The sequence below is a fragment of the Podarcis tiliguerta genome, assembly GCF_965153285.1.
Source record: "Podarcis tiliguerta genome assembly, chromosome: 16".
NCBI classification, from domain to species: domain Eukaryota; kingdom Metazoa; phylum Chordata; class Lepidosauria; order Squamata; family Lacertidae; genus Podarcis; species Podarcis tiliguerta.
The window spans coordinates 126,432-148,872 of NC_139549.1; the positions used below are offsets into that span (position 1 = coordinate 126,432).

Consider the following 22,441-nt stretch of genomic DNA (forward strand, 5'->3'; position numbering starts at 1 on the left):
TCCCTGGACAGCCTTTGCCAAAATCTAGGCAGCCAAAGCTGAAACAATGAACAGGCCACACAAAAATCCTGCATCCCCAAAGGTCAGTCCTGCATTGAAGTAAGCGTGGCGTCTGTGATGACTTGTGCTCTTTAAAACTATGTGCATATATATATATTGCACGATGCGCACACTCCCTCTCCCGCTGGCCTTCGTGCTCAGTTGGGGCACATGATGTGCAAGAACTGACAAAGGAGGGCCGTCACTTAGGTCTGCTCTCGCCAGAGGCCTCCTGGTGTGCGCATATGCAGAGTCGTCTTGGCCAAGTGCAACCTTGCAAGCAAGTCTCTTCCCCCGCCCTGCTCCAGAGGGCACTTCCACAAACACAAGCAGGCAGGTCACAAGCCTTGTGCCAGAGTCACACACCAGGACGGCGGCAAAGGCAGCCTGAGGAGAAGAGGCTCCGGAGCAGCGGACGGGAGAGGAGGTGCGATCGCTTGCCAAAGAGGAGGAGGAGGAGGAGGCCCTCTGCCCCAAAGCAAAAGGAACAGAAGAATCTTGCGGCACTTTAAAGACTAACAAATTTATTATGGCATAATAAACTTTTGTGGGCCGCGGAGGCCTTGTGCAAAACCGTCAGCTGTCCAGTAAAGTCACAAGTGGCGTACGAAAATTTAAGACATACAAAATATATCAAACAAAGCGGCATCAAAGTGGTGGCGGAGTTGTAAACAGTGGGGTCAGAGGAAATGAAACACAGGGCATGAGAAACAGTGATAGCTGCATAATTAACAGAAACAATTCACCATGTTGGTAATACTTTTTACAATTCTTTCCACGAGTATGAAAGTGTGTGTGTGAATATCTAGAAGAACAGAGTCCTTATATACTGGAGCACCCTCTGCTGGCCACAGGAAGACCCCACAAAAACCACCCTGAACTCTTCACACTGGCCCTCCTGACCTCCCTCCCCATGGTCTCAGTCCTTGCATTGTGGTGCCCCCTGCCGGCCAATTCTGCCCACTGCAGCCTCCGGAATGATTTGTATCTGCTGTCTACTCTGGGAAGCCCCTTCATGGATCACTGCCTTGCTGTGGCGAAGGGGCTTGAATAACTCAGAGAAGCTATGAGCTCTGCCGTGCAGGGCCACCCAAGACGCACAGGTCATAGTGGAGAGTTTTGACCAAACGTGATCCACCTGGAGCAGGAACCGGCAAGCCACTCCAGTATCCCTGCCAAGAAAACTCCATGGACAAAGACAACAGGCATGAAGACAGGAGGGCCTGGCGTGCTCTTGTCCATGGGGTCACGAAGAGTCGGACACGACTAAACAATTAAACAACAACACTCTGGGAAGAGGACAGAGCCAGGTGCTTTGCCCTGCTGGGCTCAAGGCCCCCTCGGCCTCTCCCACCTCGGCAGCACTGGGGGGGGGGGGCAACGTGTCGCTTGGCTTGGGAAGGACCACCGCGGCTCAGCAGCAGGGCATCTCCAGGTGCCGGTGGGAAAGGCTTCTCATCTGAAACCTTGGCAGGCCACTGCTGCCAGTCAGTGCAGGCAACACTGAGCTAGATGAAGCCCAATGGCAGCTTTCTATGCTGAACTAGTTAAACTACAGGGTGACCACTGAACCCTCGTGGCAGCATCTCTGCAAGGTGGGCAGATATTACTTTTCCCCCAGTGCAGACTGTGTGGGTGGAGAGAGAGAGAGAGAGAGAGAGAGAGAGAGAGAGAGAGAGAGAGGAAAGAACTTGTCTACAGTCCCTTCATGAAATCCTAGAAAGAGGGGACACCTGAATCCTTGGGAATCACTCACAAACCACTTTGTGAAGCAATCGTTTATCTGCTTGACCTTTTAACATGAACCAAATTCAGCAAAAACAAAAAGCAGCCGAGCAGGAAGACACAGATGTTTCATTTCTTTGCTTGTATAGATATCATTAACACTATGCACATTATTAAAAAGTGACCAGGGACCTTTTTTGGTCACGAATTCCTGGAGGAAGGGATGGGTAGGGGGGGTTGTGCTGGCATGGGGGGGAGCGGAGTTCTGTTCCCCCAAGTAGGTCAGAAATAGTTGGGAAGTGAATCTCCTGCTCCCCAAAAGCAAACATACATACAAAGCATTTTTTTTAAGAAGCCCCAAATGCTTGCCTCTGCTGGAAGCCATCTGAGCAAAACGCCAAGCCCCAGGGAGCTGGAGGCAGAGAGAGAGCTGTCTCCCGCCCACAATGGGAGACCCCCCCCCCTCTTGGCACAGCAGGAGTGTGGGGCAACGCAGGCATTTAACGCTGGGCTTCCTCCCAGCAGGCCCCTTCCCTGTCCACATTGCAGCAACCATGGGCTGGTGGTCGAAGGCTGGAGCTGCCCGAGACGCTGTGCCGCACCCTCCTGGGTTGGTGAACGGATGGGGTTGGAGGAGCAGGCTGCCTCCTGCCTCCCGGTGTCCCTGATCACGAGCAGCTGCTCCTTCGCCTGCGGAAGAGGGTGACGGGGCTGCTGGCCTCCCCCTCCTGGTCGCTCTCGCAGCCGCGCTGTTTGGGGGGCAGAGGAGGGCAGAGTGAGGGGGACGAAAGCCAGGCAAGGGTGGCTTGGGAGGGGAGACGTGGGGGTCAGAGGCAGGGGAGGGTTCCCGGACCGGCCCCCTCCCCTTCGTCAGGAGTTGAGAAGCAGGGCAAGGAGGCCATCGCCCAGGAAAGGGCACTCACCAAGTTCTCCTCGTCCCGCTTCTGCTGGCACAGGAGGCCCATCCGGCAGAGGCGGTTGCAGGCTGACACCATGTTGTAGGAGAGCTGGAGAGGAAATGCAGAGATGAGGCGCACAGAGCCTCTCGCAGGAAGACCTTGTGCCCCTCCCGCACAGCCCACAGGTGTCTCTTTCAAAAAGCCTCTGAAGGGGAGATGGTGAGCTGTTGGGATTTGCCCTGGATTTGAAACTGGGCTCAAATACAGTCGTACTTTGGCTCTCAAAAGGAATCCATTCCGGAAGTCCATTTGATTTCCGAAAACGTTCAAAAACCAAGGCACATCTTCCGATTGGCTGCAGGAGCTTCCTGCACTCAATCGGAAGTCGCGGATGTCTGAGTTTCAAAAAACCTTGGCAAACCGGAACACTCACTTCCAGATTTGCATTGTTCAGGAGCCAAATCGTTCGAATCGCAAGGCACAACTGTATGCAATTGCTGTTTTGATTTTTGAATTGTTTTCATGTGTGCAAGCAACTGTTTTTATATAGGCTTTTGTTTCACTGCAGATCACTTCAAGTGCCTCATAGGAAGCAATTCATAAGTGAAACTATCATCATCATCATCATCATGGTTCAGGTCAGAGTAGGGCCCCCCCACTGCCAAGGGGCAGGTGTCCCGCACCCTCCGGCTTCTTTTTGCTGACTGGCTTTGAGGGTGCAGGCGGGGGGGCTGCTCAATTTACCTTCCACTTCCGGCGAGCATTGAACTTGCGGAAGTTCTTCATGTTGATGGAGGAGCGGCTCCGGTTCGCAACCTGCTTCCGGGTCAGGGGCTGGAAAAAACAGGCACCTGCAACTCTGCCCATTGCCAAAATCCTCCTGCCTCCCCTCCCCCCTCAGTTCAGGCCAGGATGGGGGCAGAGAAGAAACCAAGGAGGGTTCCCGAAAATCTCAACCTCGAGCTCTAGGGCAGATCCCAAAGGTCTGGCTCAGTCTAAGCCAGCCAGCCTCCCCTCCCAGGCTCTGACCTTGATCCAGGGGTGGATGAGGCATTCCTCGGCCGACATTCGGTCTCTGAAACAGAGGGGAAAACGCACATCTGACTGTCTGTCACTTCCCCTCTGGAGGGGAGAGAGAGAGGCCTGCAGGAGAATCCCTCTGGGGACTGAGCCAAGGTCCCACCAGGGGGGAGAGAAGGAGGGGGAGGATCTCAAAGGCAGACCTCCCTTGTTTGCACTTTCCAGAACAATTTGAGGAGCAAAAGGCAGTCATCCTTCAAAATTTGCACTCCTCTGAATGCAGCTTCCAGCTAAGTTGTGTGTTCATTAAAAACACACATATTAGTAAAAGTAAGACACAAAAAATGCATTATGGAAGCATTGCAAAATGTGTCCACTAGGAGAAATTCATCCCAAAATGCTGATGAGGAGGCATTTTTTCATTGCAGATTGCTGTTGAAATGTGGAGAACTGAATTTAAGACAGGAAAACTGAGAACCTGAGAGACCCCCCCTGGAGAAATTCACCCCTGGTGGGCCATTACCCAGGTTCCTTCACCAACAGCTGCCGGATGAAGTCCTTGGCCAGCTCCGATGTTTGGCTGAAGTACTTGTCCTCAAACTCGTAGTTGCCGGAGACGACACTGGTCAGGGTCTCTGCGTCCGTCTCTCCCTGGAAGGGGGACATGCCGCTCAGTCTGCAAAGGGCAGAGAAGGTGGGATCAAAAGGAAACCTCGCGGCGGGATCAAGCAGGCCTTATTCAGAGCAGACAAGCATGGGTGGGCGGGCTTATTTAAAAACCTGAATTCTTACAAGGGAGCTTGCACTTACTGAAGGAGCCTTATGCAAAATCAACAAATGTCCTAAAAAAATCAGCTACGGAAAGTAGCTAATGAGGACCAATAAAGGGGGGAGATCTTCTGCCCTCCAGGTGCCCTTTCCTCCATTGCTCCTACAATGCTGGCAACCTGCAGAACGGAGGGGCATTTGGGAAGACGCAGCTCCCTTTATTTATTTATAGACTGCCCTTCATGACGTTGTCATCGCAGGAGAGCTTCCAGTAAAGGTGCAATGAAAACATACTATACAACACAAAAGGGGGGGGGGGATCCACTATAAAACCATGGCCAGGAGGAGAGCAGCCAAGCAGCAAGGCCAGACCTCGAGACCAGATTTTGGAATCAAGCCATTCAGGTCATCAAAGGCCTGAGACGACAGGGAGTCATCATCTTTAGCACCATTTTAAAAAGTATTTTCTAACTGTTCTTTTCCTCTGAGGACGAATTAATTTTTTTAATGGATTAAAATGCATCCTAGGTGTAAGTAATTCTGAGGCCCTGCACTCCATCACCAGCACCGCCCAACTCCCACCCTCAGCCTCAAATGCAGGGAGTCTCAAGGTACTTACAATATATAGGTAATCACGCCGATGCTCCTGGAAGAAAAGGGGGGGGGAGAGAGAGAAGCTGAAGGGAGCACCCAGCAAGTACATTCCTTGACAGGACACCTGAGGACTGGGGGGGCATGCAAAATCCAGCGCGGAGGGTGGGAGGGCTGTGGGGTGGGCCACCCCAAGCAGAGAAAGGGAAGACTCAGGGAGGACTGGTGGGACTGGAGGAAGGCCTCAGCCTGGTGGCGGGTGTGGGTGGCTGTCTTCATATTAGACAGGTAAAACACCAACCCAACATGAGCTTAGCTTGTGCACCTTTTTTCCTGTGGTGCTTTGGAGGCCTGAGCCTGGCATGTGAGCACTTCCTGGAGGGCCCTGCTCACTCCCTCAGTTGCTCGCTCTTCCCCCACCTGCCCCAGCCCCCCAAGGGCATGCAGGATGTTGGCACAGAGTCAGTCTCTCTCTCTCTCTCTCTCTCTCTCACACACACACTTGCTACCGCTTCTTACCACATGTCCGTTGCTGTGCTCAGAGCCTCATAGTTGATCACTTCAGGAGCTGAGGAAGAAGAAATGGGCAAAACGGTGTCAGCGCTGAGAAACCAAAAAGGGATTCCCATTAAACCAGAGAGACAGGACACTTCCCTGGCCTTCGGGCCCCAGAGAGCCACCACAGCCTCGGTGCTGCCTAACCTCCTCCTGGATTTATTATCTTCAGCTTTAAAAAGGGGGCCCTCCGAACCCAAACTCTGGTGATCTCCACCACCACCATTACCATCCTTAACTCTTGGCTGCTGGGAGTCTGAGCCCACCCCCGCCTGGTCTTGGCTTCCCTGCTCTAGACAATGTCACAGGACGGAAACTCCCGTCCTCCTCCCTGGCCCCTGGCTGGCTGGGGCTGATGGCAGCTGGAGCTCATGAGCAGCACTGCCCTTACCCTCTCGAGCTCATGGGGAAGTGTCTGGGAGAAGGTTCCTCCGAAACAAGAGCAAGCAGCAGGCAAGAAACGGGATGCCCTTTGGGACACTCTCGTTTCGCTGCCAAAACATTTGTTTTCATTAATTGCAGGTGTTTCTGTGAGGAGAATGTGTCTCTTTTATCAGGTATGCTTAAGCTTTTAAAGGTGTTGTTAAGTCGCTTGGAGATTTTTGTGTGTAAGAAGCAACTAAGAAGTCTGACAACCAACAGCAACATTTTCTCTGCTGTGGCCAAGTCTACCCCGGCCCACACCAGGGGCTGGGCTGCTGGTTTGAGGGCAGGGGGGATTCCTCCGCCAGGGGCTCTGGGACAGGAGAGGACCCCAGCTTGCTCTGCCCTCTTACCAATGTACTGGGGAGTCCCACACAAACTTTTGAAGGTCACGCCTTCCTCGAGCTTCTGGGCCAGGCCAAAATCGATGATCTTGATCAGGGGGTTGGGGGCATCCTTCTGGAAGAGCATGATGTTCTCTGGCTGCAGAAGAGATCAGGGAAGGAGATAGGACCAACGCGCCCTCAGAGAAGACTCCTGTGTTGCTCAAGAGCCTCCAGAGATCCAGGAAGCAGTCACAGGGCTGGCGTACCTTGAGGTCAAAGTGAGCAATGCGCCGGGAATGCATGTAGCTCAGGCCAAGCAGGATCTGCTGCAGGAACGGGATGGCTTCTGTCTCCGTCAGAAGCTCCTTCTCTGCGATGAAGTCAAACAGCTCCCCTCCGTGGATGCTGGAGGGAGAGGGAGGGTGGATTGGGGGCAGCTGGCCTGGCGTGTGTCCCGGGGCATGCCGCCTCTTCCCTAAGCTGCCCCACTTTGGGAATTAGGAGGAGGAAAGAAACACGAGGCGCTACAAAATATTACTTATTTTGCAGTCTTCTCAAAGGTGTCATGAGACCTGGAGTCCCGTCCCCCCGATAGCAGTGGCACCCCCAGTTTTATGAGCAACTGGGAGACAGAAGTCTCAAAAACAGTTAGATTTCTACTCCTTCCCCTTGTACAGGGTGTGTCTATGCCTTCCCTTTAGTAATTTGTTCATCTCATGCTTTTCTATGCATTTCTCCATCACCTTCCAAACCATGAACAGCCCATTCATTTTTAAAAGTTGATTTGCTGTGCAAAGGTGACAGAGCCCTTTGACTCCACCCTTAATTGTGCAAACCAGAAGTGCAACTGAGCCCCTCCTGCAAAATGCTGATAGCTTGGGGGCTTCCAAACAGGTTTGTTGTTAAAGGAGTTTTTGTGGCCTGGAGGTCACTTTGCGGTCATTTGCATGGAGGTTTCCTTGTTAAAGCTAGGAATATTTTCAGGGATCACAAGGCAACTTGTTGCTTCTGCTGCAGCAGACTAAGCCAGAGTGTGGACCCCAAAAGCAAGTCCCTCCCCTCCGACACTCACAGCTCCAGGATCAGGACCACCTCGCCCTTCCCGGCAAAGACGTCATGGAGGCGCATGATGTTGGGGTGCTGGAGCTGCTGGAGAATGGAGACCTCTCGCTCCACTTGCTCGCGGTCCAGGCCCAGGCGGCTCCCCTTTTGCTTTCGCACCTTCACGGACTTGGCGGCATAGAAGGAGCCCGTGCAGCGCTCCTGGCAGCGCCTGACCACCCCGAAATGCCCGCTGAGTGGGGAGAGGAGGGGGAGAAGGGCAGCAACGATAAGAGCACAGCAAGAGACCTTTGGTCAGGTCAGAGCAGCAGGGGTCCTCGAGCTCTGCACTGTCTACACTGACTGGCAGCAGCTGTCAGGAGCCTCTCCCAGCTTCCCTCTGAGATGCCGCTGGGGGCTGGGCCCAGGAGACCCGTTCTGCTGTCCCCAGACCCTCCCGGCCCTGCTCTTCCCACCCGCCGCCGGTGCTCCTGGCTCCTCACCTGCCCAGCTTCTCCAGGAGCTCGTAAAGCTCATCCACGCTGCAGTGGCGGAAGGTGGCTGACGTGGTCCAGCCCGGCCGTGGGCCGTGGCTGTCGGGGCTCTCAAAGACCTCGTCATTGTCCTCATCATCCAGGTTGCACAGGGCCTCCTGCAGAGAGCAGGGATGGAGGGCAAGGTCAAAGGAGGCCACCCTCCCCACCTGCCACTCCCAGCAGGACCCCCATAGAAGCTGACAGATCCACTCCCCGCATTCTGCCTGCCGTTGGTGTGCGAGGCACCCTTTCCCTGAGTGCAAGGTGGGGGGAGGAACTCTCAGCAATGCTGAGCAGAAGGCAAGGCAGGTGAGGGCTGAAGGAGAGATTTCAGGGCATCCAGGCTGGGGGGAAACTGGACCTTGTGGAACAGAACCAGCCCCCCTCAAAGACAGAGCGGGAGCAGGTGGCTCACTATGTGTTAGCAGAACAAGATGTCCTGGGGAAATGCCGCACAGTCTTCCCGACTCATATGGGCAGCCCCTGCAGTGGGGGGGGGGCACCCTGGTCTCAGCCCTTTCCTGCCACCCACCCCACAGTCGTAATTAAACTCTACCAACTGTAGTGCAACTAGGCCATTTTGGACCCAGGGCTTTATGGTCTTCTGCAAGTTCCCCAACCTCTTTAGACATTCATATTGTTATGTGTTTGTGGGTGCCAGACTCCCCTCAATCCCTGGACCCAGTAAGTCTTAGAATTTAATCAAGGTTCTTGGTAGTAGGGTAAGAGAGCAGGAAAAAAATTCACATCCTGAAACCAGTGCGCCCTTTGGTTTCAGATAGTACATGGGTAGACAAGTCTGAAAAGCCAGGGACACAATTTTTCACAGCCCTCTAGTGACTAAGGTGCCTCATTTATCAGAAGTAATGTATTTAGTGTTAACTCTGGAAGTGGAGACTCCATTCTGACCAAACTAAGCTTCCTGGAGCAAAATATACATCATGTCAGGAATGAACGCTGAGTGGACCTGAAACCCCCGGGATCTCGCACAGCTCAGAGATTGGGGCAACAGGCAACAACATGCATTCATTCTGCTCTGACACACACAATTTTGCCCCCCCCCCCCCATGCTTTACAAAGAAATAAACCCACTTGGCCAACCCTGATTTAAAAAGAAAATCAGCACCCTGAGCACGTGTTGTGAGATGTTTAGAACTTCCTGGAACCACAGAAGTCTCTGGTGGCTAAAGGAAGGGCTCTGTGAACTGAGCGTGCTGGGACCCCAAGCTGGGACGGGGAGGGGCAGCGGCAGCCCTGGATGCCCCACTCACCTCGGGGCTTCCGGCTAGGCGCCCCCCCTCACCACTGGCAAGGACCTCGCCCCCTCCATCCTTGGCCATCAGCTGCAAAGGAAAGGAAGCGGTCAGCTCCTGCGAGGGGTGGGCTGCTCTCCGCCCCCATCAGGACCGAGGCCCTTCCCCACCCGCACCCGCACCGGGGAATTTCCTATCACGGCCCTCTCCCAGGCCACCCCCGCCCCGCGGTCCCGCTCCCTCCGCGCCGATCTCCGCCTCCCCGCCGGGGGACGGTCGCGACTCTGCTCCGCGGGCCTAGTCGACGGAGAGAGGAGCCACTTCCTCATTTGGGGGTCTCTCTCTCTCTCTCTCCGCAGACAGGCCAGATTCCCACCGCGGGGCGACCGGAGGCTGCAAGGGACGGAGCCCCCTTGGCCGGCACCCGGCACTCACGCGCGCGCTCTCACGGGCCCCTCTTGCCGCCGCCGCCCTCGGCGCCTCGGAGCTCCGGGAGGCACCTGCAGGCGACCATCGCGACCTCCGGGCGCTTCCACTTCCTCCTCTTGGTGCTCCGGCGGCGGCGGCGGCGGCAGCAGGCGAGTCCCCTCCCAGCCGAGGAGCCTCGCCCTCCTGCGGAAGGAGCCCTCGGCGCACCTGGCGGGAAGGGGCGGAGAGCCGAAGCGCTCCCCGGAGGCGCCCGGAGCTGCTTTCCACGCTCCCGACCCCCCCCCCGGGGGGAAGCGGGGCGGCAGCAGGAATGGGGGGGGGGTCTCGCGGAGGAGGGGGCGCACCCGGGCGCCTTGGGATCGCGCTTGCCCGGCGATTTGTGCAACGCGGCCGCCACTTCCTGCAAGGTTTTGGACTCGGCGCTTGCTGCGCGATGGCGCAAGAGTCGCCCCTCCGGGGCAGCCGCAGAACAACGAGCAAAGCGGGATGTGGGGCGGACGGGCCACTCGCAAGCAGCTGCTAATGTGAGAGCGGCCTGTTCCGTAAGAAAACACAACCCCGCCTATGAGGTGCAGGTCTGGGGCGTCTGCACGCATATATATCTACATCAGGATCCGAAGCAACAAGGCTCTGAATGGCCGCCCTGGGGGTCACAACAGCAGGAGGGGCGACTGGGCTCACATCGCGCTTGCAGGTTTCTCAGGAAGGTCGAGCACTGACTGTGGCTCTTCGGGCTTTCTCGGACCTGCGGAGAGATGCTGCCAGCGGGGACGGAATCCGGGACCTTCTGCACGCCGAGCAGCTGCTCTGCCACCGAACTCCGGCGGCCCATCCCTTTGCCAGGAGAGAGACCAAAGGCTCGGGAGGGGGCGAAATGCCGGACGGGGGGCTAAAGCGGGAGGCAGAAGCAGGAGGGGGCAGGAGCAGGGGGGGGGAGCCTGCCAGGAGGAGAGGAGAGAGACGGCGCCCCCACCCAGAAAGAAGCCTGCGCGTTCAAAAGCCGCCCCGCGTCAACGGGCCGCGGGAGAAAGGCGAAAGCGTCTCGCTGTCTCTGCGCCAGAAGCGAGCAGCCAGCCAGGCCAGGGATCCCACGAGCCAGGCCGGGTCCCTGGAGCACCAGCAGCCTCTTTCCCATCTCGGGCAGCCCTGGAGACGGGGAGGAGCAGGGCGGGCCGAAGCATCCATCCCGGCGGACACATTCCTTCCCCGCCCGGAGCTGGACGGCGCTGCTGCTCCGGGGGCGCATTTGTCTTTCCAGCTGGCCTCGCATGCCCCAAACGCAGCAGCACAAACACCTTATTTGAGGCAGGAGGAAAACTCGGGGCGAGGGCGGTGGAAATATGTCGCAAGCGGCAAATTCCTGGACTCGGAGGGAGGGAGGGAGGGAAGCGCGCCTCCCAACACGCAGCTCCGGGGAAGGAGGGCGGATAATCCCGGGCAAGCAAATAAATGCAAGGCACCAGCCAGGCGGCGTTGGTCCGTGCTGGGAAAAGGTCCTGGGGCTGCGGGACTGGGGACCCTGGAACAGACCCTCCAGGGCGGATCGTCTCCCCTCCAGACACCTCAGCTGCGCTCTCGAGGCGCGAGGAAGGCGGGCCGGCGGCGCCTCCGCCTTGGGATAGCGCGCTAGAGCAGCGCGGCAGAAAGGGTCTTACTCCCGAGGAAGGAGCTGCCTAGTGGGACCGTCGTCTCCGCGGGGGTCCCCTGCTTCAGGGACGGAGGAGACTTGCCTGGCCTTGGATGCGGCGCAGCTCCACTGCGGGGGGGGGAAGGAGGCAGAGCCGATCCCCTGCTCTCGGGCTCCCTTCGCAGAGCAGCGGCACGGGGCGAGTTCCCAAGAAAGGCAACGGTCCCCCCTCGGCGGGACCGAAGCGCAGCCGCCCGCGCTTTCCTCCGCCGCCGCCCCGCTTACCTCCGGTCCAGCAGCGCCGGCCCGAGAGAGCAAGCCAGCCCTCCTGCTCCGGCCGCAGCTCCGACGGTCTGGTCCTGGCTCGCTCCGAAGAGGAGGAGCCGCCCCGCCAGCCCGGGACCCTTTCCTTCCCGTGGGCGCCTCGGGGGCTGCTGCTGCAGGGCGCGCTCCGGCCGGAGAGTCCCTTCCGAGGGGCATCTCCGAAAGACGCCTCCGGCTCCCTCCCCGCGGGTCGCCCGCCAGCAGCCCAGCCGGCGGAGGAGGGCCCTGGAGGGGCTCCTTTTCCGCTTGCAAGGAGAGGCCCGGCCGCAGCCCCCGTCCTGACCAGGCCTCCAGCCGCTGCCCAGTGAGGACCTTCCATCCTTCCCGCTGCGGAGCCAGCAGGCCTCTCCCTGCCCGCGCCCAACTGCAGCTCTGATAGAGCCCCTGGAACAAGGCAGTCGACCAGCTGTTGGGTGTGTAGAACAGGGAAGGTTTCTTGCTGACTCCGGACCCACCTGGACTGCATGTGGGTTACTTCCAGCAGCCCGGGCACAGACCCTTCAAGGGGTGGAGGCGGGTGGCCCAAGCTTAAAGAACTGTCACCCAGACTGAAAGTGAAGTTAAAACTCTCTTAACCCTTCCCACTCTGCTTTTCTCTGCCTCCCTTGACCAGCTGCAAGGCTGTAGGTGTCTTTTTGAGAGCCTCTGGCTGTAGCAAACTTGGGAAAGCCTTGTCTGCACACAGTAACCAGCCCTGGCAGCTCAGAGAGCCTCCTTGTCTAGGAGCAGAATACTGCAGAATACCAAGGGGGGGGGGGGAGTTGTTGACTTCATATTGTGCTAGAAACGCTTCCTTGGGCCAGGGCTGCTCTGATTTCTGCAGAAACCCCATCCTCACTTCTCAGGGTTGGTTTGGATGATGCTGGAGAGGAATTACCTCCTGTCTTTGCGTTCGTGTAGCTGCGGCTCTGAAAAATCCAGGCCAAGGTCAGGCAAGGTGAAGCTGCTGTTACACAGGCAGAGAACCTAAGAGGAGTCTGGCTACAGCTGGGCCCAGCCACAGGCCTGCATCCTGTTCTCATGGTCAACCACAAGGACCTTAAGGGGAAGCCCAGAAGCAGGACCTGAGCTGAACAGCAGTTCAGGAGTTCAGAAATGCATGAAATGGTGTCTGAGCCAGCCCAGAGAGCCCCACTGCCCAGTGGGATAGCTGGCCCACTGCGCCTTCTCTGGATGCCTCCTCCAGCCCCCAGCTTGCTGATCCTGTACACCTCCCAGTGCTTCCTGACCTGGGGCAGGAGAGGAGTTATTTTTAATCCGGCTGAACTGGCCTAGCGCCTGCTGCCCACTTCTGCTTGGCTGGGACTCCTTATCAGAACGGACAGGAAGGCAGACGCTCCCCCAAGACGTGGCTGGTGATAGGAGAAGGAACACGGCTTCTCAGGGCCGGATGGGAGAGACCAACGGGGAAGAGGCGCCCTTGCCCCTTTTCTGCCCCTGGGCCCTTGCCCCTTTTCTGCCCCTGGGCCAGAAAGAGAGATTCAACCACAGCCTCCTGGTGTTGATTGTTAAAGGTGCCGTGAGCTGTTAGGAGAAACCTCCCACGTCCTATTCTGCTCACAGAGATAAAACCTACAAAATGCAAACTGTAGCTCAGAGGATCTCCCAACCGCTATGAGTGCCCTGGCCAAACTACAGTTCCCAGGATTCCTGGGGGAAATCCATGGCTGCTCAAAGTAGTGTGGTGCTGCTCCTCCACCCCACATCGGGGCCCAGCTGTCACCCTGCAAGCCCCTCGGAGGCATGGAGCGTCCCCAGGAAACACAGAAGCTGCCTGAGGCCCCTGGGTTAGAAAGGGAGGAAAAGGAGCCGGAGGGTGGAGACTGAGGGGAGCCCAAACAAACCATACTAAAATGTTCTGAGGGAGGGCAAGTTCATTTAAAAGTTTTATTCTTTTATAAAATCTCTTTCCAGACAGTTTCATAAGATAACGAATAAATTACTGAATGAGAGCTTTATTTTGGAATACTGAAAAAAAGAGAGGCTTTTCTAAGTACTAAAATGTTAAGGGAAATAAACTAGAAATTGCTTTTTTTTTTGTTTCTGTTTAGAAAAAAATAATAATACCCTAAATACAGAGACATCATCATTCACCCAGAAATTCTGCCACAGTGAGGGGGACACGCCCTCCAAAAATGGAAAACGGGCTCCAATTTGAAAGACAACAACAACAATGAAGAGAACACAACAACCCCAAAGGGGAGGATGTGAGACCAGAAGACCGGGGATTTCGAGGGCTGCTTGATCAGGCCCAGCAGCAGAAGAATCTGAGGTGGGGCAGCAAGGAAAGAGAGCAAGTGTGTGGGCCCCAGCAGACTTCCCCGCCTGGCTCCTCCCACCTGGAATCTGGGGAGGGGAGGGGTGGCAAGAGAGGGCCCGCCCCACAGTCACAACGGGGTCTGGGCAGAAGCCCCAGAAGCCAAGGGAGTGGGAAGCACAGGTTCATCCGGGGTGGAAGCCCAGAGGGTGGGTGCTGCCGCAGGCCTTGGAGCAGGCTCCGCTTGCCGCCCTCGCCCTGGGCTGGGGGCGCCTGAAAAGCAGCCAGCCTCCTGGAAGTGCACGGATCCCGCTAGCACATAGCCCAAGTACTGTTAACAGTGATGTGTCCGTATGGCTTTGGGGGAGAGATCACAGGCCACGCACCTTCCAGCCCTGTCTTGTGCTGAAACCCAAACACTGTCATCGAGGAGGCTGCCAGGAGAGCTTCTGACGAGAAACAAGGACCCACAGAAGATGAGAACTCTCCTCAGCCCGGAAGGGGAGGGCAAATGGTCTGGAGCACAAACACAGAGAGACACGAGAAGAACAGGGTGGGGGGCAGGGTGGGGCAGCTACAGAAGAGCACTCAGGGACAGTCCTGCCCCCCACCCCCGTGGTTGGGTGGACTGCCTGGGCTGCCCCACCTCCTGCAAGGTGGGCAGTTCCAAGGGAGTGAGCAACGCTGGTCTCCCCCCAGCTGACAGGGGCCTCGTCCGTGTCGCGTTGGCTACTGGAAAGAAAAGGGGCTTGGGAGTGCCAGGCAGCCTAGTGGGCCAGAGCACTCCTCTGCATCCCTCTGCCGAAGACCCCTGCCGGGAAAGGCAGCGGATGCCCCCCCCCCCGGCACATGGCCTTGCGCCCTTCTTCCCTCCGCAGGCCCCTCTCTTCCTTTCACGCAACGTGGTCTGGGGATGGCAGCTTTTGCCTGAAGGGGCTCCGAGGAGGCAGACGGGCCCTAGAATCCATACTTGGCCTGCGTCTGACGCCGACTGAGCTTGTTCTCGGCCCACGTGTTCTTCAGCTCCAGCTCACGCTCTTTTGCCTGCCCCAGAAAGAGAGGGAGGAGGTGGAGGCTCAGAAGCAGGGCGCCTGTCCCACCCGCACCACCAAGAGCAGACACCAAGAGACCCGCACTGCCCCAGTGGCCTGACCCACTCTTGAAAACAGGGCTTGGTTTGGGGTTTCTGGACTTCAGCCGCAAACGGGCAGCAATGCTGAGCATCAGGCAGGACACATGATTTTCCTCCCAGAGGATGCTGGACTGCATCTCCCATCAGCCCCAGCGGTCGGCCTGGAGGTGATGGTGGATGTTGCAGTCCCAAAGTGTCTCATTTGTAATAGTTTGGAAAATCAATAAAAATAATTGGCAAAGTGTCTGGTGGGCCATGGATGGCCCCCGGCCCCTGCTCTAGAGCAAACCCCATGGGAGCCCTGGGCAGGATCTTGACAGCAGGGCAGAATAGGACCCACTTTGCCAACTGCTGCGGCTCCCAGGGCACACGATCCAAACTAGGGTGACCAGGGGGGCAGGGAGGGGGCAACCCGGCAGCCTCACCTGGTGAATCAGGTACGTGATCTGGTGCTTCCTCCGCTGTTGCCCCGTGGGCTGCTCCCCTTTTTTCTGGAGAGAAACAGAGACAGGAGTTGGGATTACCAGCAGAGCAGGAGGGGGGAGGGAAGGCTCCCCCTGGGGGGGGGGGACGGAGGGGCCCCCTCACCTTGCTGAAGGACTTCATGTTCTGCTCCTCTGTCAAAGACTTGGTCAGCCACTGCTGGGCGCCGCTCAGCTGGTCGTCCCCCTTGATCTCCAGAAAGTTGATCTCTTCCCGCCCGCGGTTCCGCTTGCCTTGCAGGCGCTTGAACTGAGCAAGGGACGGAGGAGGGAAGAGGGATTCAGTCGGCTGAGCATCCCAAACACGATTAATCCCAGGCCCATTGAGGCCGGGCTGGAGCTGAAACAGCCAGACGCCCCTTTTGCCGTGTCCACAGCCAACCAGCCCCCCTCCTGGACCTCCTGCGGAAGAGCAAGTGGATGCAGATGAACTGCCTCCTTTGAGCAGTCCCAAACCAACCTCTAACCCTCGCTCAGGGGACAGAAATGGGGGTGGGAAGTGGGAGGGAGAGGCCATCCTTTCATAAGACCAGAGAACAAAACCTTCCACTTCTGGGGGTCCTATCCTGCCCCCCGGTTCTAAGCAGAAGGCCCTGTTTAGAGTTGCTGAAAGCTAGACGCCAAGAAGATGTCAGACCTGCACCCACACCTCTTGGGTGGGGCTGCTTGTCCCTACCTGCCCGGCAGCCTTGGAATCCAAGTTCTGCAGTCCCTGCCAAGTCCCAGAGACCCCCTCACCCCCAAACACTGACAGGGCCACCACAGCCGGAGGAGAGGGTGCCCCACCCCACCCCACCAGTAAAGGGGGCCCTGCAGAGAGCAGCTTCTCACCGCTTCATCGTCCATGAAGGAGGAAGAAGCGCCTTCGCTGCTCATCTCTTGGGGCGGGCCCAGCTCCGGGTCTGTGTCCGAGTAGTAGCTGCTGCTGCTGTAGTAATCCTGCTGCAGAGGAAGCCAGGTGGGGGAAAGGATCTCCTTAGCACCAGGAGAGGAATCTGCTGCAGGACCAGCCACTTTGCCTGCCACCCCCCCATGCCCATCCCAGCCTCCTTCCCGGAAGCCGTTCGCCCTTCCCGCTGTGCCAGCCACCCTTGAGGCTCAACCCACCAGCTGCAGAAGGAGCCTCTGGCTCTGCCCCTCTCACCTGGTAGTAGGGGCTGGGGCCGCCTGCATCGCTGCAGCCAGGGTAGAGCGCATAGTGCTGCCCGCCATAGTCTTCACCAGGCTTTGGGGCCCAGCCGTGGGAAGCTGAGCTGGCCCCCGGCCCCGTCTTGAACTCCAGCGGGGCGTTGGCCGCTGCGTCCTGGCTCTCGGGCTCAGGGTCCGGCTCTGTCCCAGGGGGCAGGTCATCCGGCACCACGAGGCCAGGGTAGGCGTAGGCCTCTGGACTGAGGGCTGGGGCATCGCTCCGGTCAGACAGGGAGAAGTAGTTCTCGGGGGCCACCTCCTCGTCGCTGTCATTCTCCTCCTGCGTGATCTGCTTGGTCACCTGCAGGGCGGCGCTCTTGGCGGCCGCCTTGATGGCTGATGGGGAGGGAGTCGTGGTCGCTGTCACGGCCGAGGGTGCCTTGAGGGGAGGCTTTGGCTTGGAGGAGAGCGGGCCTTTGGCAGACTTGGCTTCAGGGGAGCTCTCGGCAGCAGCAGCAGCCGCTTTCCTAGAGAAAGCATAAGGGAGCAGCAGCCGATTCGTCTCTTTCACCGTCAGGTTCTTGGGCTGAGGAAGTAGAGCAGACAAGCCGGAGCCCTCGCTCTGGGCCTGGAGGGTGGAAGACACAGGGGAAGGTGAGGCAGGGGCAGGAAGGACTACATCCACCTGGGCCTGCTGGCAAGGGGACGGCGGGAGCCACAGCAGCCCCTCCTTCACCCAGGAAGCTGCACCATGAAGCAACACCCCAAGCCAGGCCACATAGCTGCCTCAGGGAAGAAGCCAAGCAGGAACTAGCCATGCCTTCGCAGAAAGACACGAGCTGTGGCTGACCGTGAAGCCTGCACTGACAGATCGACTGAACTTTGTCTCACATGTGAGATTTCACTAACATGACTAATCCAGAGAGGCAACTCAACCCCTGAGGTCCAGAATGGACATTCAGGGGCCTCTGCCTGACTAGGGGCAAACACTTTTCACTGAAAGCAAGGTGCTCCCGCTCCCCCCCCCCCTTTACAGGAGCACCACTTGCCCAAGTCCTCACCTGGAAAGAGGGATGCTTCTTTGCTGGTTCATCTTCCTCGGAATCCGACTGAAAGAGAGAGAGCAGAACTGAGTGCAAGGAGAGAGAGAGAGAGAGAGAGAGAGAGAGAGAGAGAGCTATTTTGAATCCAATACAGATCTGGACTGGGACAGAGGTAGACAGTGCAAAAGGTCTCTACATTTTCAACTAATATATATATCAACCTCTGTCCCAGTCCAGATCTGTATTGGGTTCAAAATAGTTTTCTACACAGGAAATTGTGTGAACATGTGGAATTGTTTTGCATTGTTTGTATATATGAAATTGCTTCTAACACTGATGCTACCCCTTAGAGAAATTTTATGGGAATTAATCACAAAGGCGATAAAGTAAGTAACAAACAATCCTTCTCTCAACTTAATTCACTCAGATCTTAACACTGATAGGCATGTGCAGCTTTATCTTGCAGTACAGCTTTATCTTACGTTACATTAGTCCTACTCAGAAGTCCTACTGAAGCTAATGGATGTGACTAAATAGGGTCCAAAAATTTCAACTGGTCTAGTGTAACTTAGCTCAATAGAACCCAAGTATTGTTTGTATTGTGGGCCTTGGCTGACTTATGCATGAGAAGGGTGCACATAAATTTTACTTAAAAAACAAAAGAAGGTTTCCCTGTTGCATGGATAGGAAGAAACATTTAGCAACTCCTCCTCCCTTCCCTCCTGCTGCAAGTAAGTGATAAGGACAGATCCAGCAGCTCCTAGAAAGCAGAAAGAGCAGCTGTCTTTGTGTGGAGCTTTGCAAGAGGGCCCAGTGAGCTCCTCCACCAGCACCACTCCCTGAGGCGAGTGCCCTTATCACCACAGCCTTCCTTCTTCGCCCTCCAGTTTTAGCTTAGAAGTGCGATCCAAAGGTCAAGGAAGGAATCGGACCACAAAAGGCAAACCTTTGCACTCCAGCCAAGCAGAATGATGAGCATCTTGGATTCCAAAAAAAAACAGCAGGTTCCCAAGCTCTCAAAAAACCTATCAGTTGCTGGACAGCGCCCACTGCGGGTTCAGAGAGGTGCGGGCGGGGAGCCTTGACTTCATCAACTCTTCACCACTTGCCCATGTTTGCTCCCTCTGCTTTTCAACAAGCTGCAATCTACCAAGTCCATCTCCCTTCATATACACTGACTGGCACACGGCATTCCCAGTCCTACTTGCAGAAGTAGGGGATTGAGCCTCCTACCTTCTGCATGTAAAGCAGATACTCTAGCAATAGGCTGCAGGCCTTTCCCCCAAATAAAGTTAAGATTCTAGTCCTCATGTTTCTAAATAATACTGAGTCTAAATAATACTGAGTCCATCTTACTCAGTACTGTGCAGACTGGCAGGTGGCAGTTCCCCAGAGTTTCAGGCAGCGAACATTGCCAGTCCCACCTGGAGACAGCCCACCCAGACCCACTGAAGCAAACGGACTTGATAGCCACTGTCAGTCACAATGGGTCCCCTCTGAGTAGGACAAGATCCCACTTGGGTCCAAAGTAACAAAATGAATTTCACAAAGGACAAATGTAAGGTTCTGCACTTAGGCAGGAAGAACCAGCTGCACAAATATAAGATGGGGCACCTGGCTTGCCAGTAGTACCTGTGAGAAGGATCATGGGGAAGACAGGTGAACTAATATCAGTGTACTGGAAGAAGCAAAGATCACCAGTGTTGAAGCAATGATTCTTCAACATCAACTTTGTTGGACTGGTCATGTTGTGTGGATGCCTGATGATCGTCTTCCAAAGCAACTACTCTATTCCAAACTTTAAAATGGAAAGTGTAATGCTGGTGGTCAACAAAAGAGGTTTAAAGAATGTCTCAAGGCAAATCTTTAAAAAATGTAGTATAAACACTGAAAACTGGGAAACACTGGCCTGTGAGCGCTCCAGTTGGAGAACAGCCTTGACCAAAGGTGTCATGGGCTTTGAAGACACTCGAACTCAGGACGCAAGGGAGAAACGTGCTAGAAGGAAGGCACGCTTGGCAAATCCACACCATGATCAACTCCCGCCCGGAAACCAATGTCCCCACTGTGGAAGGACATGTGGATCCAGAACTGGCCTCCACAGTCACTTACGGACTCATTGTTAAAACCATGTTTATGGAAGACAATCTTACTCGGCTATGAGTGATCGCCAAAGAAGAAGGGGTCTTGGTAGATCACATGGCCCAAAGGTGTGATGCAGCAGCAAAAAAAGGTAACACTATTCTAGGCTGCATCAACAGATGTATAGTGTCCAGATCAAGGGAAGTAATAGTCCTGCTTTATTCTGCCTTGGTCAGACCACACTTGGAATACTGTGTTCAGTTCTGGGCACCACAATTTAAGAGGGATGTCGACAAGCTGGAAGGTGTGTAGAGGAGGGCAACCAAGAGGATCAAGGGTCTGGAAACTAAGCCTGAGGAGGAACGGTTGAAGGAGCTGGGTATGCTTAGCCTGGAAAAGAGGAGGCTGAGAAGAGCTAGGACAGCGATCTTCAAGAAGGGCTGTCACATGGAGGAGGGAACATGCTTGTTTTCTCTTGCTCTGGACGGGAGGACTCAAACCAATAGATTCAAGTTACAAGAAAGGATATTCTGACTAAACATCAGAATATGTTTAGTTTCTGACAGTAAGAGCTGTTTGGCAGTGGAACAGACTCCCCTGAGAGTGGCGGACTCTCCTTCCTTGGAGGTTTTTAAACAGAGGCTGGCTGGCCATCTGTCCTGGATGCTCCAGCTGAGGTTCCTGCATTGCCGGGGGTTGGACTGGATGAGCCATGGTGTCCCTTCCAACTCTAAGACTCTATTATTCTAATGCTTGTTGATAGCTTTCATAAAGATACTAAATATTTCATTTAGTATTTTATGCTGTCTATTTTGCTACAGTATTAAAAATTGCTTTCTGATTTAATAGCGAGTTCTTAAATTGTACATGTTTCCTGCAGAAAGATGTGGCAAGATGGGAAGATGCCAGCAGAGTCGGGTCAGCTCCAAGCATATTGTTTTCAAGGTGCTACCATGAGACCCTCTGGGCTGCATTGCACACCAGTCCTACTCAGGAGGAGACCCACTGACGATAAGGGACAGGGCCAAACGGGGCCTCCGTTGCCATGGGTCTACTCTCGAGTCGGCCTTGCGGCTGCGGGCTCCTCCTGTCCCTCCCTGCCGAGGAAGCGGGCGGGCGGGCCCGATCCTGCGCTCTTCCTCAACGAAGGGCCCCAGGACACTCACGTCCCCCAGATGAGGCGCCGCGATCCGCACGGGCTGCGTCCTCTTCTTGCCCGGGGCCCGCTCGGAGGCGGCAGCGGCCGGGGCCAGAAGCGGCGGCGGGGACGAGGCCGGGATAGGCCGCGGCGCCAAAGGAAGTGGAAGGCCGGCTGTGAGGGGCCGGTGGTGCTGCTGCTGCGAAGCGAAGCCCGCGCCGGCCTTGGGCGGCGGGAGGGCGGAGAAGAGTCCGCGGCCGCCTCCGCCTCGCCGGCCCAGCTCCCGGCCCCTCTCCTGCTCCTCGGTCGCTTCTTCTTCGTCGTCGTCGTCTCCGTCTGTTCCTCCTCCCTCCTCCTCGGCCGCGTCGCTCTCCTCCTGCTCCTCCTCCTCGCTGCTGGCGTAGGCCACCAAGGACATGGCCTCCCCCTCCTTATCGCCGGCTGCTCCTGCTACGCGAGGCCGAGGCTGCGCCCGCCGCACTAGGCCGCGCTCGCTTGAGCGTGAAGCCCGCTAGGCCGCAGCGGTCGCCATGGCAACGCCCCCGCCGCCGGAAGGAAGGCCGGGTGAGGAGGCGGGCTCTGGGCTCCCCCGCCCCCTCTTTCCCTTCTTCCTTCCTTCTACAGAGGCGGCTCGCTCAACCTCCGACTCGGCTGCGGGCAATGGCGGCCGCCGTGGAAGGAGGAGGCGGCGCGGGGGCTCTCGCCTTCTTCCTCCCTCAGTGCGGGAGCGGGGAGGGAGAAACTACGACTCCCAGGAGCAGCCGCGCCGGAAGTAGCCGCTGGGCCACCGGCATGGTGGCGCGCGGTGGCTGCCGGGAAGCAGAGTCCTGGGTGGCGTCCGCTCCGCTTCCCTTTCCTCCCTCGCCTCCGACCTCCAGGGAGGGAATGTCACGGCTCCCATCAGGCACCTCGCCGCCCGCCCGCCCGCGCGCGCTCAAACCTGCCGCGGAGTCAAAATGGCCGCGGGGGCGGGGCAGGGAGCGGGGCTCCTTTGTCAGCCGCCTGAGGCGCCTCGCCCTCGAGAGGCGGAGGAAGCCTCCAATTGTGCCTCCTTGCAGCGAGGCTGCTTTTCAGCTGGCCGGGCGGTTCATGTTTGCGAACCCCTTAGGATCTCTGCCCCCCCTTGGTTAAAAGCGAGCAGACCCCCCCCCCCGCGCTTTGCTGCCCCAAGTCCGAGCTGCGCCCTCCCGTCGCCGGGCCCCTTGGGTTCTGCCGGGGAGGCGCCACTACAAATCCCATCGCCACGAGCGACTGAGAATAAAGAAGCTCGTCTGAAGCGACAGGCTTTCCCGGCGGCGGCGGCGGGGGTTGCCTCAAGGGCTCCACGTGCGCGGCGGCCGTGAGGATCGCGTATTTTCCGCGCAGCAATCGGCCCCTGGGCTGGCGCCGTCCGGAGGGCCGCCCGAGAGGCTCCCCGGAGCCGCTTTCCCCGCCGCCGCCCTCCCTCGGGGCGCCCTCGGCGGGCTCTCCGGGCGGCGCCCCCGCCTCCTTGCGGCCGGGGGTGGGGAAAGGCAGCGGCCTCGTCGGAGGAGGCGGAGCCGGGCCTCCCTCGCCAGCCTCGCCACCGCTTTTCAAACACAAACAAGCGCCCCCGGGGAGCCCAGGCGCGCCTCCGCCAGCCAA

At 57.1% G+C, this 22,441-nt stretch overlaps 2 protein-coding genes across 7 annotated transcripts; both read right to left on the reverse strand.

The window, feature by feature from the left end:
- Positions 1 to 542: 542 nt before the first annotated feature.
- On the reverse strand, positions 543 to 12,211 carry LOC310666054 (death-associated protein kinase 2-like). 5 transcript variants are annotated; one of them, XM_083416582.1, is made up of 13 exons: positions 11,336 to 12,211; positions 9,195 to 9,266; positions 7,891 to 8,039; positions 7,419 to 7,640; positions 6,613 to 6,751; positions 6,374 to 6,503; positions 5,562 to 5,610; positions 5,071 to 5,097; positions 4,207 to 4,359; positions 3,693 to 3,738; positions 3,408 to 3,497; positions 2,688 to 2,771; positions 543 to 2,513 (listed from the first exon to the last, which is right to left on the reverse strand). In XM_083416582.1, the coding sequence occupies exons 1-13, from the start codon at positions 12,020 to 12,022 to the stop codon at positions 2,433 to 2,435; spliced, it is 1,929 nt and encodes a 642-aa protein (XP_083272708.1). In that variant the 5' UTR covers positions 12,023 to 12,211; the 3' UTR covers positions 543 to 2,432. The 5 variants fall into 5 exon arrangements, with proteins under 5 accessions (XP_083272708.1, XP_083272712.1, XP_083272710.1 ...); XM_083416586.1 differs by lacking the exon at positions 11,336 to 12,211 and adding an exon at positions 10,901 to 11,235; XM_083416584.1 differs by lacking the exon at positions 11,336 to 12,211 and adding an exon at positions 9,677 to 10,258.
- Positions 12,212 to 13,429: 1,218 nt separating this feature from the next.
- Positions 13,430 to 22,195, reverse strand: PRCC (proline rich mitotic checkpoint control factor). Of its 2 annotated transcripts, none has more exons than XM_083416656.1 (7): positions 20,847 to 22,195; positions 17,617 to 17,664; positions 16,572 to 17,183; positions 16,259 to 16,369; positions 15,534 to 15,677; positions 15,371 to 15,436; positions 13,430 to 14,857 (listed from the first exon to the last, which is right to left on the reverse strand). In XM_083416656.1, the coding sequence occupies exons 1-7, from the start codon at positions 21,234 to 21,236 to the stop codon at positions 14,771 to 14,773; spliced, it is 1,458 nt and encodes a 485-aa protein (XP_083272782.1). In that variant the 5' UTR covers positions 21,237 to 22,195; the 3' UTR covers positions 13,430 to 14,770. The 2 variants fall into 2 exon arrangements, with proteins under 2 accessions (XP_083272782.1, XP_083272783.1); XM_083416657.1 differs by having other exon boundaries at positions 16,259 to 16,366; positions 20,847 to 22,191.
- Between the last annotated feature and the right edge of the window lie 246 nt (positions 22,196 to 22,441).